We start from the raw sequence: 14,720 nt of genomic DNA on the forward strand, positions 1-14,720 counted from the left end.
AGGAGAGGTAAGTTTTCATAGTGTGTCATGACTTAACTAACAGAACTGAAGTGAAAGAGTTTCCTTTTACAATGTACACTGTGCCATAAGCAGTATGGGAATTCTTATAAAGGAGCTCCTTGTGCAGATCCAGGAGGCTTAACTGACCAGGTCTTAAGTAATGAGTTGGTTAATTTCCTGGAAATTGGAGCTGCTGATGGTTTTATAAAGAAAAATTACATATTAAGTAACGGGTACTCTAGGGGGCAATCTTTTCTTGACTTCTCCTGACATCTCAGCATGTTTGTTGGCCTTCCTGTGCATTCCGTATTTCTCTGCACTGGATTTCTTGACCTGACTCATAAAAGACTGTCACCTGTCTCTCTTTAGCCAGCACGAGCATTTCTTAGCCAAGTTATGATCCATGCATTGATGGAATCCTGAACCTTCCTTATTTCAAGCAAGTGACGTTTGAGTAAGGGCGAAAGAATTACATCAGAAGTGGTTTAGTGAATCCAAGTGGAGTGTGCTTGGGTTGAAATTGAGAAGATAGATCATAAAATCGCATCCCAGGGAACCAGTGATAGAATGAGCTGTCTTCTGTTGGGCAAGGGGGGAAAGTGGACCCCTAGGCCAGAGGATCCTGTTTTTGCTGGTAACAAATGGTTGTTCCAGACAAGTGTAACTCCTGCTCATACTGCCTGTAACTGCTCAGACTGAAGAGCGAGGATCAGGCCTTTAGTTCGGCCATGGGGGCGAGCTTGAGAGCCCTCAGCTGGCTCTTTCCAGTGGACCCTCAAAGGAACTTTTTTCCCTTCTTTGTATTAGTAGATTCCTTTGGCTAAAACTGACATTAAAAGTGACGTTTCTGATGAATGGTGTAAAATCAAGTCACCCATTATTTTCGAAGTTGACTTTTTTTTTTGAAAATGGTCATGAAAGCCCTGGATTGGCACCCTGGATCTGTCTCACCTGCCAGGTGGTCTTGAGGAAGTCACTTGTGAGTTCCATTTCCTTAGCTGTACAATGGAGAATGGGCCTCGGTGATTTCCAATTTTCCTTCTGGATTAAAAAAGAAAAACAGGAGTCTGTCTGTTTTGTTTCATTGCCTTTTGAATGTGTGTACTCTCTGCAGGAGAACTTGAAAAATATAGACCAGATTTAATAATCCTCAAATATATTTTGTGTATAATAAATAATTTCCATGCATTATTTAAAAAGAATTATAAGAATTAATGGAATGATAATATAATCTAAATTATCATCTCTAAATCTATTATATTTCAGAATATTTGCTTCTTGAATTATTGAATCAAATCATTGATTATTTTTGGCCTTATGGTATCTTCCAAAATAATTTATTAGTGAAAATTCTACTGCTAGGAAGAATTAGTCTCGAGATACATGTCCCTGGCACTTTTTATTTTTAAATTTCTGTTGATGTAGCTTACTGCTGTTGAGGCTCTGTGATTGATTTCTCCCGAATGAAGACCGTGACGTATTTGGAAACTGAGTGACAGCGTAGTGTGGAGAGTTGAAGCGTTTTCATCTTTTTAAATGTTGTGCGTCTGAGACGACGCTGGCGGTTGGTGATTCTGCCCGCAAAGCCTGCGTGTAGGAAAACCCTGGGTGAGCTGTTAATGCGTTTTAGCGAAGATGCTAGGAGGAGAGGCTGCCATGCTTACTGTCAGTGACACTTCCGTGTTCCAGAGTATTCCTGAGAAGCTCAGTGCTTCAAGATTGTTCTACCAAGTAGAAGGAACATAGAGGATATTGATGTATAGCCAGCTTCAGACTGACTGGGGCAAGACCTCTCATTCACTAGCATTCAATTTCTTGTTTAGGAAACGTAGTACCTCCAAGTCCTCAGCTGTAGCTGGGAACGTTCTGCACACATGCAGACTCTTGCTACTGGACTGTGGTGGGTGTTAATGTCAAGGCTGTGGCCGTGCAAACTATTATAATTAATTAGCTGGCACACTTGATAGCTGGATTTTTTGTTAGGATATGGTGATCTATTGGAAGTTATGGTAAAATAAGATTTCTTCTTTCAGATCATAGATTTATTAGAGGATATGAAATGAGCAGAACTAATTACAAGTCTGCTGGGTAAATATCATGGACCATCAGGTACATGAGATGCCGGGAATAAATTTTCAAAGAGAATGTAAAGAATATGTGTGATTCAGTTTGACATTCTTGTTCCATACATCTGACGTAGCCAGCTTGAAAGTTGAAAGAGAATTTATGTGTATACAGGCGACACTCATGTAATGTGCTCATGTGAATATTTGTGTCATGGTGGAATCTATTTCACTGGAGTTGGTGATGGATACTCTTCCAGTCTCTGGGTGGGAATGGGATATCCTTTGAGAGAAGCAACTTCATACTTGAAAGACAAAGGGAAGTGGGTAAGCTTGTGAATAACTGGCTACAGAGACTTGAAAGCTTTGTTCAAGTCACCATCATTTTCAAGTGGCTTGAGAGTTTAAAAGTACATGAATGCAAGTGAAATTCATGGGGAAATGTGAAATTAAGAGTGTCACTGACAGCTTTACAAGTAACACTTTGCTTTGTGAATCCTGGAGAAAGCAGATAACGGTGACAGGAGTGAGAAGGTGCACGTTCATTTGATAGCTTTGGGCATCTCATCCTACAATGCAAAGGCACTTAAATGATGAGGCAGTAGCTTGGAAGAACTGCAAAGCTGACAGGTGACTGTCCTCAGCCGTTACTCTGCAAGGAAAATTAGAAGGACTGTCACATCCTGGGACTTTATGTTAAATCTAATGTTGAAACCAGAAGGTGTTTAAGTCAGTGGAACGCAATGATCTGAATTAGCATGGAAAGAAGGGCATGCATTTTTCTGTTCTTTGTTACATGGCACTTAGGTGCAGTGATTTTTCATGTATCTTAGAACTATACAAACGCTCTGTGGTGACCTTCATGGGAAGGAAATCCAAAAAAGAGGGGATATATGAAAACGTATAGCTGATTCAGTGTGGCAGCCTGGATGGGAGGGGATTTGGGGGAGAATGGATGCATGTACATGTATGGCTGAGGCCCTTGGCTGTCCACCTGAAACTATCAAGACCTTTTCTTGGAAGGTGGTGCAGAGAGTTGAGTTCCATGTTTATTCCATGTTGTACATATATGTATATTTCCTGTGTATACACAGATAATTTTCTATCTCGGAAGCATTAAAACATTGATTAACCTTCAGTCTACAAAAAATACCTACTTTGCATGATAGAAAAATCTCTCCTACAAGTTTAAACTGATATATACTCAAAGCGTTCCCCAAAAGTCTCAAATTCCTGGTGGCTCAGACAGTCAAGAATCCGCCTGTAATGTAGGAGACCCAGGTTTGATTCCCGGGTCTGGAAGATCCCCTGGAGGAGGGCATGGCAACCCACTCCAGTATTCTTGCCTGGAGAATCCCCATGGACAGAGGAGCCTGGCGGGCTACAGTCCATGGGGTCACAAAGAGTCGGACATGACTAAGTGACTTTCACTTTCCCCAAAATATACAATAGGAAGCAGCATATTGAATCTTAGTGTAGAAGGTGGGCCATGCGGAGGGTGGAGGGGCACAGGGCCACACGTGCTCACGCGCTCGTGCACACACATGCCCCCACTCAGCAGTGGCCTGTGTGCAGGGCTCTGGCCCACCTGGGAGCCCCTGGAGGCCCTGGCTGGCCCCGTGCTCAGGGGGCAGGCCCAGCAGCCCTGTATCACAGCGCTGGTAACTGGCCATGCTCCACTACACACAGGGAGTTTTAAGAGAAATACAGCTTTCGCACAGCAGAAGCCAACACGGTGTTGCAAAGCGACTGCGTGCGCGCGCAGTCCCTCAGGCACGTCCGACTCTCTGTGACCCCGTGGACTATACCTCACCAGACTCCTCCATCCAGGGAATCTTCCAGGCAAGAGTACTGGAGCAGGTTGCCATTTCCTACCCCAGGGGATCTTCCCGAGCCAGGGGTCTAACCCACATCTCTTGCCTCTTCTGCATTGGCAGGTGGATTCTTTACCACTGAGCCGCCTGGGAAGCCATTAATTTAAAAAAGGGAAAGGAGTGAATTCAGACTAAGATTTTATTGTGAACCTAATAAAACTTGTTCCAATTTCTGTTGAAAAGCATAGTAAATAGTAGGCAAAAACCTGGTAAGCAAAAAAATGTCCAAATTATATAAGCACACATTGTAATAGGAAACTTTTAAAATAACTTAAAAATGGGTATTTTGCAGATTGTCTTTTAAAAAATCAATTTAGTTTATATTCCTGATGATTTTTATGCATTGCTTATCATAATTGTATGCCATAGAAAGGGGCGTTAACTATTCTTTAATTTCCAAATTTCATAAAAATTAAAGACTAAAATTGACAAGCAAAAAAAACTATACTGAATATTCTATCTTGTTGCATTAACCATAAATCTCCATCTTTAATAAAGTTCAACATAGCTTATATCTTCCAAAATCATGTCTTAAAAAGAACATCTAAAATTCAGAGCTTATGTGCATAATTTGAAAAATCCTTTGTTAATGAAAATGATATTGTAGGTACGATCAAATGATCTAAAATTGTAGCTAGGCCTTCGCTAGCTTAATTTAGGCCTAGGGTTCTTTCTTTAAAAACAATTTTTAATTTTATATTGGAGTATAAAAGTATTGTGATAGTTTCAGGTGGATAGCAAAGGGACTCAGCCATACATATACACATATCCATTCTCCCCCAAAGTCCCCTCCCATCCAGGCTGCCACATAACACTGAGTAGGGTTCCCTGTGCTATACAGTGGAGTACTACACAAGTGAAACTCTTAAATTTTATTCAAATCATCTAGAAATCTGTTTTCTTGTAGTTTACGAGGTCTTTCTACATGAGAACATGGTATTTAAAAACACACTGAAAAAGTATAGAGTTCTGAAGCCTTCCCTGGTGTTCAGATGGTAAAGAATCCGCCTGCAGTGCAGGAGACCCGGGTTCAACCCTAGGTTGGGAAGGTCCCCTGGAGGAGGGAATGGCACCCCCTCCAGGATTCGTACCTGGGGAAGCCCATGGACAGAGGAGCCTGGTGGGCTGTCTTCCATGGGGTCGCGAAGAGTTGGAGATGACTCAGCGATTTTCTCTTTCACTAGAGTTCTGATCTCCCAACCAGGAAAATGGGGATAATATTGCCTCTTTGTCAGAAAAGATTCTTGAAAACAAACATGCCATACTAAGACTGATAAGAATATAAGGTGTTGAGTGTATGCTGATATACTGCATTTATCTCCAAATTTGTTTGAAGGCCAGGGTCTCCATTTTTACCTCATCAAATTGACAGTATCTGCTATATAAAATGCCGTTTCATTGTTTGGTAGCAGACTTATACTACTGACTATGATCATACATGTTATTTGAGTGATTTACAAGTGAAATTAGACTCAAATTTCATTCAAATCATCTAGAAACCTGTTTTCTTGTAGTTGATGGGGTCTTGCTGCATGAGGATGTTGTATTTAAAAACATTGAAAGTACAGGTGTTTGAAAACTTCCCAGATGGACCTATTAATTTTTAAAAGTTGTCTATGAAATCTGGTTCAGAAGCTGTGAAGAAGAGGAGAGCATAATAATGCTGAAGTAATGGATACTTATAGAAAGTGATGTATTTAGGAAGTGGAGATACTGACACACAGGCCTGTATTAAGTGCTGTTTCGAAGAGATGAGGTCAAGAGTATCAAGGAAAAATGGCAACTTCAGTGCAAGAAAGTAGGACCAGAAAGAACACATCATATATGCCAGAAGAGGTGTTAGACGGGACTTCACTCTTGAGTTGGCCGGCATCTTGACTGTCATCCACGTTGTCTGCCTTTTCCCTTGTATTTTATGCTTCAGACAAGGCAGGCCGACACTGGAGAACCAGATCTGTTTCCGTGCTCTCGAAAAGGAGGTGGCATACTCACAGTCTGTTTCAAGACTTGCCTCTCACTTTCAGGAAATCCTCAGGCTGAGAACCATGGAAAATGGGAGGAAAAGAGAGCGGGTCACAGTGCAGACTGAATGCAGGACCAGACAAAACTTAAAAGAATCGTCCAGCTTTAGGCTGGGCTAAGCATTTTCAAACTTAAACACAGCCGCCCTCACTGGCCATCGTCCAAATCTGAAAATTTCCATTTTGCAGAGAGATTTGGCGGGAAATGTGATTGGGAGTCCAGGATGAAATAATGTTTAGGTCACAGCTCCTGTAATGAATTAGGTTGTTTTGAATAGTCTAATTAAATTATCAATATTTTTTTTTCTGTACATAAATGGCACCAGAATTCCACAGTGCTCTGTGGAGGTATGGTAAGACGGAATGTTTTAGAAAGAAGGTTTACTTAGCTAAGTAAAAATAATTTCACTTGTTTCTATCAGAATTATGAGTCTGAATGCAATAAATCCAATTTTACATTGGTGGGTTTTTTAAATCATGAAATTGCACTTCTGGGAAAAGTAAACGTACAACATTGTTTTTATGTACATCACATATACACATATTTTAACATTTAAAGGAAACTTTTGTCTGTATAGACCTGTGACATTTATTTTTTAAGATTCTGGAACTGACTTGTTCTTTTGAAGTAAAACAATATCATTTAAATATGTAATTCAAAAGACAGAATGGCATTTGAATCTCATAAAAGTGCTAGCACGTGTCTCATATGAAGTTTCAAACCCCCATCACACTTAGGACAGATTTGTTTTTAATTTATTTTTAATTGGAGGATAATTGCTTTCCGGTGTCATGCTGGCTTCTGCTGCACAGCAGTGTGAAGCGGCCCTGAGTGTCCGCAGGCCCCCACCCCATGCACTTCACTCCCCACTCCCCACTGCAGTGTGAAGCGGCCCTGGGTGCCCGCAGGCCCCTGCCCCTACATTGCGCCCTCTAGGGGTCAGAGAGCACCGGCTAAGCTCCCTGAGTTACGCAGCGACGTCCCACCGGCTGTCTGCTTTACCAGCATGCCTGCTTCATGCTCCTCTCAATCCGCCCCACCTCTCCTTCCCCAGCTGTGTCCACAAGTCTCTTCTCCATGTCTGCGTCTTTGTTCCTGCCCTGCGAATAGGTTCAGGTACCATTTTTCCAGATTCTGTATCTGTGTGTTACTATACGGTATTTGTTTTTCTCTTTCTGACCTACTTCCGTCAGTAGAGTTCGTTTTGTTTCCTTGTTGTCTTTCTCGTTAGTTCTGAAGTTTTTAGTTCTGATAAAGGAAGGCTTTACAGATTTTAGAATTCAGGTATATAAGAAGTCAGAGAATCCTTCCATATCTGACTATTCAATTAGGTCCAAGAAGAAGAACAGTCCTAAACCTGAGCTCGGCCTGGTGCGGGGCTAGGGGCCCAGGACCTGGGTGGGATGAAAAAGCCGGCTCCTGGGGACGAGCTGCAGAGGGAATCAGGGCTGGGAGTCGTTCTGAAGGAAGACGGCGGGGGCGGAACAGGCCCTGGAAAAGCCAGGTGAACTTTGTTCTGTCACTTTATTTTGTTTAAAAAAAAAAAAAAAAGGTGCAACCGTTCAGCTCTTGGACTTACTGGCTTTGAAGAAGTGTTGACAAATGGCTCCATCATCTATCTTCCTATTTCTCTTCCTGCTGTTCTCAGTGGAATCTCAGTCAGCCAGGAGTGAGTTTGGGCATATGTATCCCTAATCCTGGTGGTTCAGGAGTAAAGAGTCTCCTGCCAACACAGGAGACCCAGGTTCGATTCCTGGGTCAGGGAGATCCTCTGGAGAAGGAAATAGTAACCCACTCCAGTATTCTTGCCTGGGAAATCCCATGGCCAGAAGAGCCTGGCAGGCTACAGTTCATGGGGTTGCAAGAGTCATACACAGTTGGCAACTAAGCAACAACAATCTCTAATCCACACCAGCCCAGAAATTCACTCTTATTTGGAAGTTGCTAGTAACCCCATAGTGAGTACAATACTTTTTATGAGCTATATCTTTGCATTATGAGTGTAGCAAAGCTGTTAAAGGAAGATGGCAAGGAAGATGATAATTGGATAGGGGCAAGCTATTGTGTGAGATTCAATTATTTTCAAAAGCAAAGTGAGTGGTAAACTTAGAGAATAACTATTGTTGGAAGGAAGGAGTAAAAATCACTTTGATAGAATGAATGGAGAAAGGTTTAAAATGATTAGGAATTCATACAGACCTTTTGAAAATAAAAATAGGAAAAAGGAAGAGATTATGATGAGGGGAAAGCAAAGGGCGTGAATGGAGGAAAACTTCACGTGCTGACTGAGACGCCGCAAAGGAGACAGCACGGGTGAGCATCTGCGAACAATGTGCCCTTGAAGCTCTTCTGATTATCCCAGCTCTTCCCCTAAGGATAGCTAAGTGTGCTTATATACGCAGTTAATGAGCACAAATTCTGCTCAGAGTTTATCATAATAGATGGGTGCTGGAATGATTCTAAGCAGTATCCTTATAAAAGGAATGTTTCAGTTAGAAGCGTTTTTCTTGCATTCGCTTTTCACCGCGGGACTTTATCTTTCCTTTCTCTACTGCTCAACCCTCCTCTCACAGTTCCTCAGGGTTCAGCATGTCTCTTGATTGGTTGGGCAAAGTCTATAGAAAAATGTGGTTTGTGAACCAGAGGTAAGGCATTGCCTTGGAAACCTGATATTATTTCTTCAGCTGAACGGGGGTGATTTGTATGTCTCTGAAGATCCCAGAATCAACCATGCAAAACCGTGTCGCATCTCATGGTCAGGTGAATCTGTTTGCTTTAGCTGAGCTGATCTAACACCATACAGGTCAGGGTCGGGTGACTGACTTGAAAGAGGACAGAGAACTAACAGATGAACAGGATGTTCAGATAAATGGCTTTGGGGAACCTAGAAATGTCATTAAATATATGTTCTCTCCCTGCCTCTGGTGTTTTCTTGATTTTACAAGTAATGGATTCTGATTATAAAAAAATAGAGGATTCATAAACATAAACAAGGAACTAAAATAACATTATAAATAAACTTTGCAGGATATTTATATATTGTGTAATATATCCTTTATGCACGTAAATTCACATGCGTGTCTACTTATACGCATATAGGTACATGTTATATGTATGCATGAGAGGGAGAAGTAAGCAAGCAAAACATCAAAAAACCAAAAACACATTTGTAAAACAGAAGTTTCAAACTGCAGAAAAGTAAGAAGTTTCCTTACTTTTTCTCTTTTTCATTTCTCCAAATATAATTTCTGTAAAGAATTTTTTACAGTGAAAAAAAGTGTTATTCACATTGGCGTGTGCTGTGTGCTCAGTCATGTCCTACTCTTGTGACCCCACAGATCGTAGCCCGCCAGGCCCCTTTGTCCCTGGGGTTTCCCAGGCAGGAATGCCGGGGTGGGTGCCGTGTCCTCCTCCAGATTCACCCTGGTACCTGTCTCCGTGCTTCTGTCCCCAGCCACTCTCTCATCTCTGGCTCTGGCCTCTGACTTTATCTTACGTTTATCTCTCTCGTTATTGCTTTCTCTATCTCTATTTTTAACAGAAAATATAATATACACATTTACTACCAGGGCTTCCATGGTGGCTCAGATGGTGAAGAATCTGTCTTCAATTCAGGAGACCTGGGTTCGATCCCTGGGTCAACCAGAACAGTTTTCCATTCTTTGCTGTTTAAAAAAACATGTGTATCCACTTTACAGCTCCTTCCATACTAGCCTGTGCAGCTCTGACTTGCTCTGTAAGCTGGGATGAGGATCCAGCTTGACTTTTCCAGCCAGCCTGTTACCCTAGCACTACTTACTGGTTAATTTTTTTTCACTCCTTGATTAATCCTTTCTTTCTCCAAGACTGTAGAGTTTACGTTTGTATAACTCTAGTTACCTTTGTAGGTTTTACGGCTGGAAGAGATCTTAAAAGTCTTTTATTTCAACCCCATCTGTTCAGGTGGTTCTCAGAACTTTTAGGCTCAATTTTCTGGTTGCAATTGTAAAGAATCCTGCCTGCCAGTGCTGGAGATGCAAGAAATGCAGGTTCGATTCCTGGGTCAGGAAGATCCCCTGGAGTAGGAAATGGCAACCCATTCCAGTATTGTTGCCTGGGAAATCCCATGGACAGAGGAGACTGGAGGGTTACAGGCCAGGGGTCGCAAAGAGTTGGATATGGCTGAGCAACTGAGCCTGCATGCACATTCCTTACAGAAACGGTGGGTTTTTGAACAGGGGAACGAACACTTCTAAGTGTAGACTTCAAAGTACTGTTCTCTGTTGGCATCAAAACGTCCACAGAGACACGGATTTGTGGTAATAATCCCTGTACACAGTAGTAAAGCCAGTAGCCAGCGCTTGTCACTTTCTATGTGGCTGACACCTTTCAGTATCTCATTTAATTCTCACCATAGCCTCCAGTTACTGTTACTGGTCTCCCCGCTCTCCAGATGAGGAAACTGGCCAGAGGGCCTGCTGAGGTTCACAGCCAGCAGGAGGTGGAGCCAGGCTGCTCAGCTCAAGTCTGCCTGCACCACCATGCTCTTCTCCCCAGCGCCTCCCTGCCAGAGTGACCTGACAGGAAGGTCGCTCAGTCGTGCAACTCTCTGTGACCCCATGGACCATAGCCCGCCAGGCCCCTCTGTCCATGGAGTTCTCCAGGCCAGAATACTGGAGTGGGTAGCCTTTCCCACTCCAGGAGATCTTCCCAAAGCAGGGATCGAACCCAGGTCTCCTGCATTGCAGGTGGATTCTTTCCTATCTGAGCCACCAGGGAAGCCCCCTAGTGACATGACCTATTCCCTAATCCCATTGCCCTTGTCTCTTGTCTCTTGCAGTGTTATCAGACTCCCCCTCAATCAACATCTCCGGATCTTGCAAGGGCAGATGCTTCGAACTTCAAGAGGCTGGACCCCCTGATTGTCGATGTGACAACTTGTGTAAGAGCTACAGCAGCTGCTGCCTTGACTTTGATGAGCTCTGCTTGAAGACAGGTGCGTAGCTTTGAGCCCTCGCCAGTCTTGGTGAGCTGGCTTAATGACCCCTGCTGCTCAGCAGCCTGCCATTGCCACCCTGCCTTGGACAGACCAAACTGTGGCCTCTGGTTCTGCTCCTGGGGCCACTGTCAGATGCGTTACGAGCACACCCTGTTTGACCGTTGTATCCACACAAGACTCAACCCACAGAGAGTTCTTCACAGCTGCAGTCATCATTTACTAGTTGGGGATACTTATGACCATTTATTTTTCTTTCATCTTTCTGATTTCTATCTCTTGCTGTCCCTCGCTCACTGCTAGGATACCTGGACTGAACTTTTGCACGTTCTTAAAGTGTTGGGCTCTTTTCTGGGGCATCGGTTTTAACTGTACTCGTTTTGCTTGCCTGCCCAGGTTCTAACACTGGCTTTGTTCCATCTTACCGTACAGTGACTGTGGGTCTACTCTGAGGTCATTACTTCTTCTCAGAGGAAGTCCAAAATCACTTTGGAATTCTTCCTGGGGTTGCATGCTCAAGGAAGCTCTAAAATCCTCTTCTGCACGTTCCTGACCTTTGTTTACACTTCTTCTCTAATAGAAGGTGGAATACACAGGTCTCTGAACATGCATTAGTTGAGAAAATCACCTTTGGGGACCCATTCTACCTGCTGCATTTCCAAAGTCTAACACTTAGCGGGTACTTTGCAGTCATCTTGTAGATTATCCCCCATTCCTCTGGGCAACTTCATGTTCAGACTCTCTGGGAAAGGTAACAAACAACCCTGCTCTTAAGGTCATTTTGTAAAAAATTATTTTTTGGAAAAAGTGGAAGCAGTGACAGATTTTATTTTCTTGGGCTCCAAAATCACTGCAGCCATGAAATTAAAAGATTCTTGCTGCTTGGAAACAAAGCTATGAAAAACCTAGAGAGTGTATTAAACAGCAGAGACATCACTTTGCTGACAAAGGTCCATCTAGTCAAAGCTATGGCCTTTGCAGCAGTCATGTACGGATGTGAGAGTTGGACCCTAAAGAAGGCTGAGCGCCAAGGAACCTGGCAGGCTGCAGTCCATGGGATTGCAAAGACAAGACTTAGTGCCTGAACAGCAACAACGGTTGCTTTGCTGTGCTGTGTCAATGTCTCCTGCACTGCAAAGTGAATCTGCTGTGTGTGTGTAGATCTCCTCTTTGTGTTTCCTTCCTATGTAGGTCAGCTCTGAGCGCTGAGCAGGGCTCCCCGGGCTCTACAGTAGGTTCCCATTAGTTCCCTATTTTATTCATAGTATCAGCAGTACACAGGTCAATCCCAATCTCCCAGTTCATACCACTCCCCCTGTCCATACTTTTGTTCTCTACGTCCGTGTCTCTATTTCTGCTTTGCAAATAAAATCATCTGTACCGTTTTTCTAGATTCCATATATATGTTAATATATGATATTTGTTTTTATCTTCCTGACTTATTTCACTCTGTGAGAGTCCCTAGGTCCATCCACATCTCTACAAATGACCCAATTTTGTTCTTTATCGGAAGCACTAGTGTTGGCTGTTCAGTCTTTGTCTGACTCTTTGTGATCCTATGGCCTGTGGCCCTCCTGGCTCCTCTGTCCATGCGATTCTCCAGGCAAGAACACTGGAGAGGGTTGCCATTTCCTTCTCCAGGGGATTGTCCTGACCCAGGGATTGAACCCAGGTCTCCTGTATTGTAGTCAGATTCTTTACTGTCTGAGCCACCAGGGAAGCCGTCCTTTTTCATGGCTGAGTAATAGTTCATTGTATTAAGACCATTAGATACAGAGATTGCACAGCTCTCTTCATAAATTATTACCTGCTTTTAGACTTCTATGGTTAGATGACCATTTCAAAAATCTAGCTCATATTATCATTAACGTTAGTCTGAGTTTTCTAATGATATTAGAAATAGATATATTGTTCTCCTTTACTAAAGGAATAGCCCCTGATTTATGTGAAAAGGTGTGTCAGCTCCTTACTAGTTCAGATTTTTCCCCCCTCCTCAAAAGAAGGAGAGTGCTATTAGGCTGTTTATTTATTTATTTTTTTGCATAATACATTTTCCCAGTGTTTGGCCGTGTTTTTTGTTGTTGTTCCTTTCCTTTTCCCTTTGGAACCTCTCCCGGCTTTCTGAGTTGTGGGTTTGTCAACTGAAATGCTGAGATCCTTATAAACTGAATATAGGGATGGAGCAGATGTTCCAGCAGAGTTTTTGGCTTCAGAATGTTATTTCAAACCAGTGGCCTGTGTTTACTTGGCGCTGAAGAACTAACGAATGTTCTATATTTCCTCTCTACTTTGAGCATCTTGTTCCTGACACATCATCTCAGCCGCCCCAATTCCTGATTTTAGAGCTGCTTCTAAACTTGAACGGATCTTCTGACTCTAGCTTAGCTCTCTCTGAACGTAGCTCATGCCTTTCTTTCCAAGTTTAATAAGTATAGACGAGAATAACACTTTAAAGTAGTTCACGTCCCTGCATACAAAGATACCTTAGGCCAAATGTGGAAAAATCAAATATAAAATAATAACAAAAGGTTGAAGGAGAAAACAGATCTCTGAGATACTACTATACTGACCCAGAGATAAGCACAATCAGTGTTTCAGTGCAAACTTAGACTGTTTTATGTGTTTAGAATGTATTTGTTGTGCAGTTGCTAAGTTGTGTCCGACTCTGCAACCCCATGAATCACAGCATGCCAGGCCTCCCTGTCCATCAGCAACTCCCGGAGTACACTCAAACTCTTGTCCATCGAGTCAGTGATGCCATCCAGCCATCTCACCCTCTGGTGCCCCTTTTCCTCTTGCCCTCAGTCTTTCCCAGCATCAGGGGGTTTAAAGTGTATGTGTGTATGTATTTATGTTTGTGTGTATCTGTGCCTGTGTGAGGGTGTATCTGTATTTATGTACCTTTATACACGTCATCCTTTTGAATGCCTGATCATATTCCATTGAACAGATGCAACCTAGTTCATTGAGTGATTGATCAGCACTTACGTTTCCCTGATTCTTGCTACTGTGAACAATGTACCAATGAATATTGTTCATGCATGTTCATATTTTTGTCTATTTTCCTTAAGATAAATTCTGAAGAATGGGATTTGGGGATCACAGTATGTATGCATTTCTTAAATGTAAATAAATATGACATAATTATGCACCTCAAAGTTTATATTTCTCTCCCTTTCAGCACTCCCTTTTCAGCATGTTCTCATTTATAAAAATTTCTTTTCTGATATGATAGATAACTTTATTATTATCTAATAAGGTTAAATATTTTTATGTTTATTCTTATAGTTGCTTTTAAAATTATACAGAATCATACCTTTCTTGAGGTTCACTAAATTTTTAAAGTTCCACTGTTATGCAAAGTTAGAAATGCCTCAATATATCTAGCTTGTTAAGAGTGATGCTTTTTTGTAAGTAAAGAGATTTTCATATGGAACTTGTTGTTTAGTTGCTAAGTTGTGTCTGACTCTTTGCAACTTCATGGACGGTAGCCCGCCCGGCTCCTCTGTCCATGGGATTTCCCAGGCAAGAATATAGAATGGGTTGCCATGCCCTCCTCCAGGGTATCTTCTTAACTCAGGGGTCAAAAATGCAGCTCCTGGATTAGCAGGAGGATTCTTTACCAGGGGTGCTCTCTTATGGAGCTAGGGAAAGAATAAAAATATATTTGTTGGGGACGTCCCTGGTGGTCCAGTGGCTGTGACTCTGTGTCCAGTGTTGGGGGCGCTGGGTCTGATCCCTGGTTGGGGAACTAAGATGCCATGTACCAAAAGGAAAGGAAAGAAA

The 14,720-nt window shown here is 42.5% G+C and overlaps 1 protein-coding gene across 9 annotated transcripts in view; it reads left to right on the forward strand.

Moving 5' to 3' along the window:
• ENPP2 (ectonucleotide pyrophosphatase/phosphodiesterase 2) overlaps positions 1–14,720 on the forward strand; it is a 127,918-nt gene that overhangs the window by 38,308 nt on the left and 74,890 nt on the right. For all 9 annotated transcript variants that reach the window (XM_055431662.2, XM_055431666.2, XM_055431669.2 and 6 more), the window contains exon 3: positions 10,779–10,934. In XM_055431662.2, the coding sequence (XP_055287637.1) occupies positions 10,779–10,934 (156 nt within the window). The remainder of the gene's footprint in view (positions 1–10,778; positions 10,935–14,720) is intronic.

The sequence above is a fragment of the Moschus berezovskii genome, chromosome 16, assembly GCF_049115385.1.
Source record: "Moschus berezovskii isolate FMDL1 chromosome 16, NW_MosBer_1.0, whole genome shotgun sequence".
NCBI lineage: Eukaryota > Metazoa > Chordata > Mammalia > Artiodactyla > Moschidae > Moschus > Moschus berezovskii.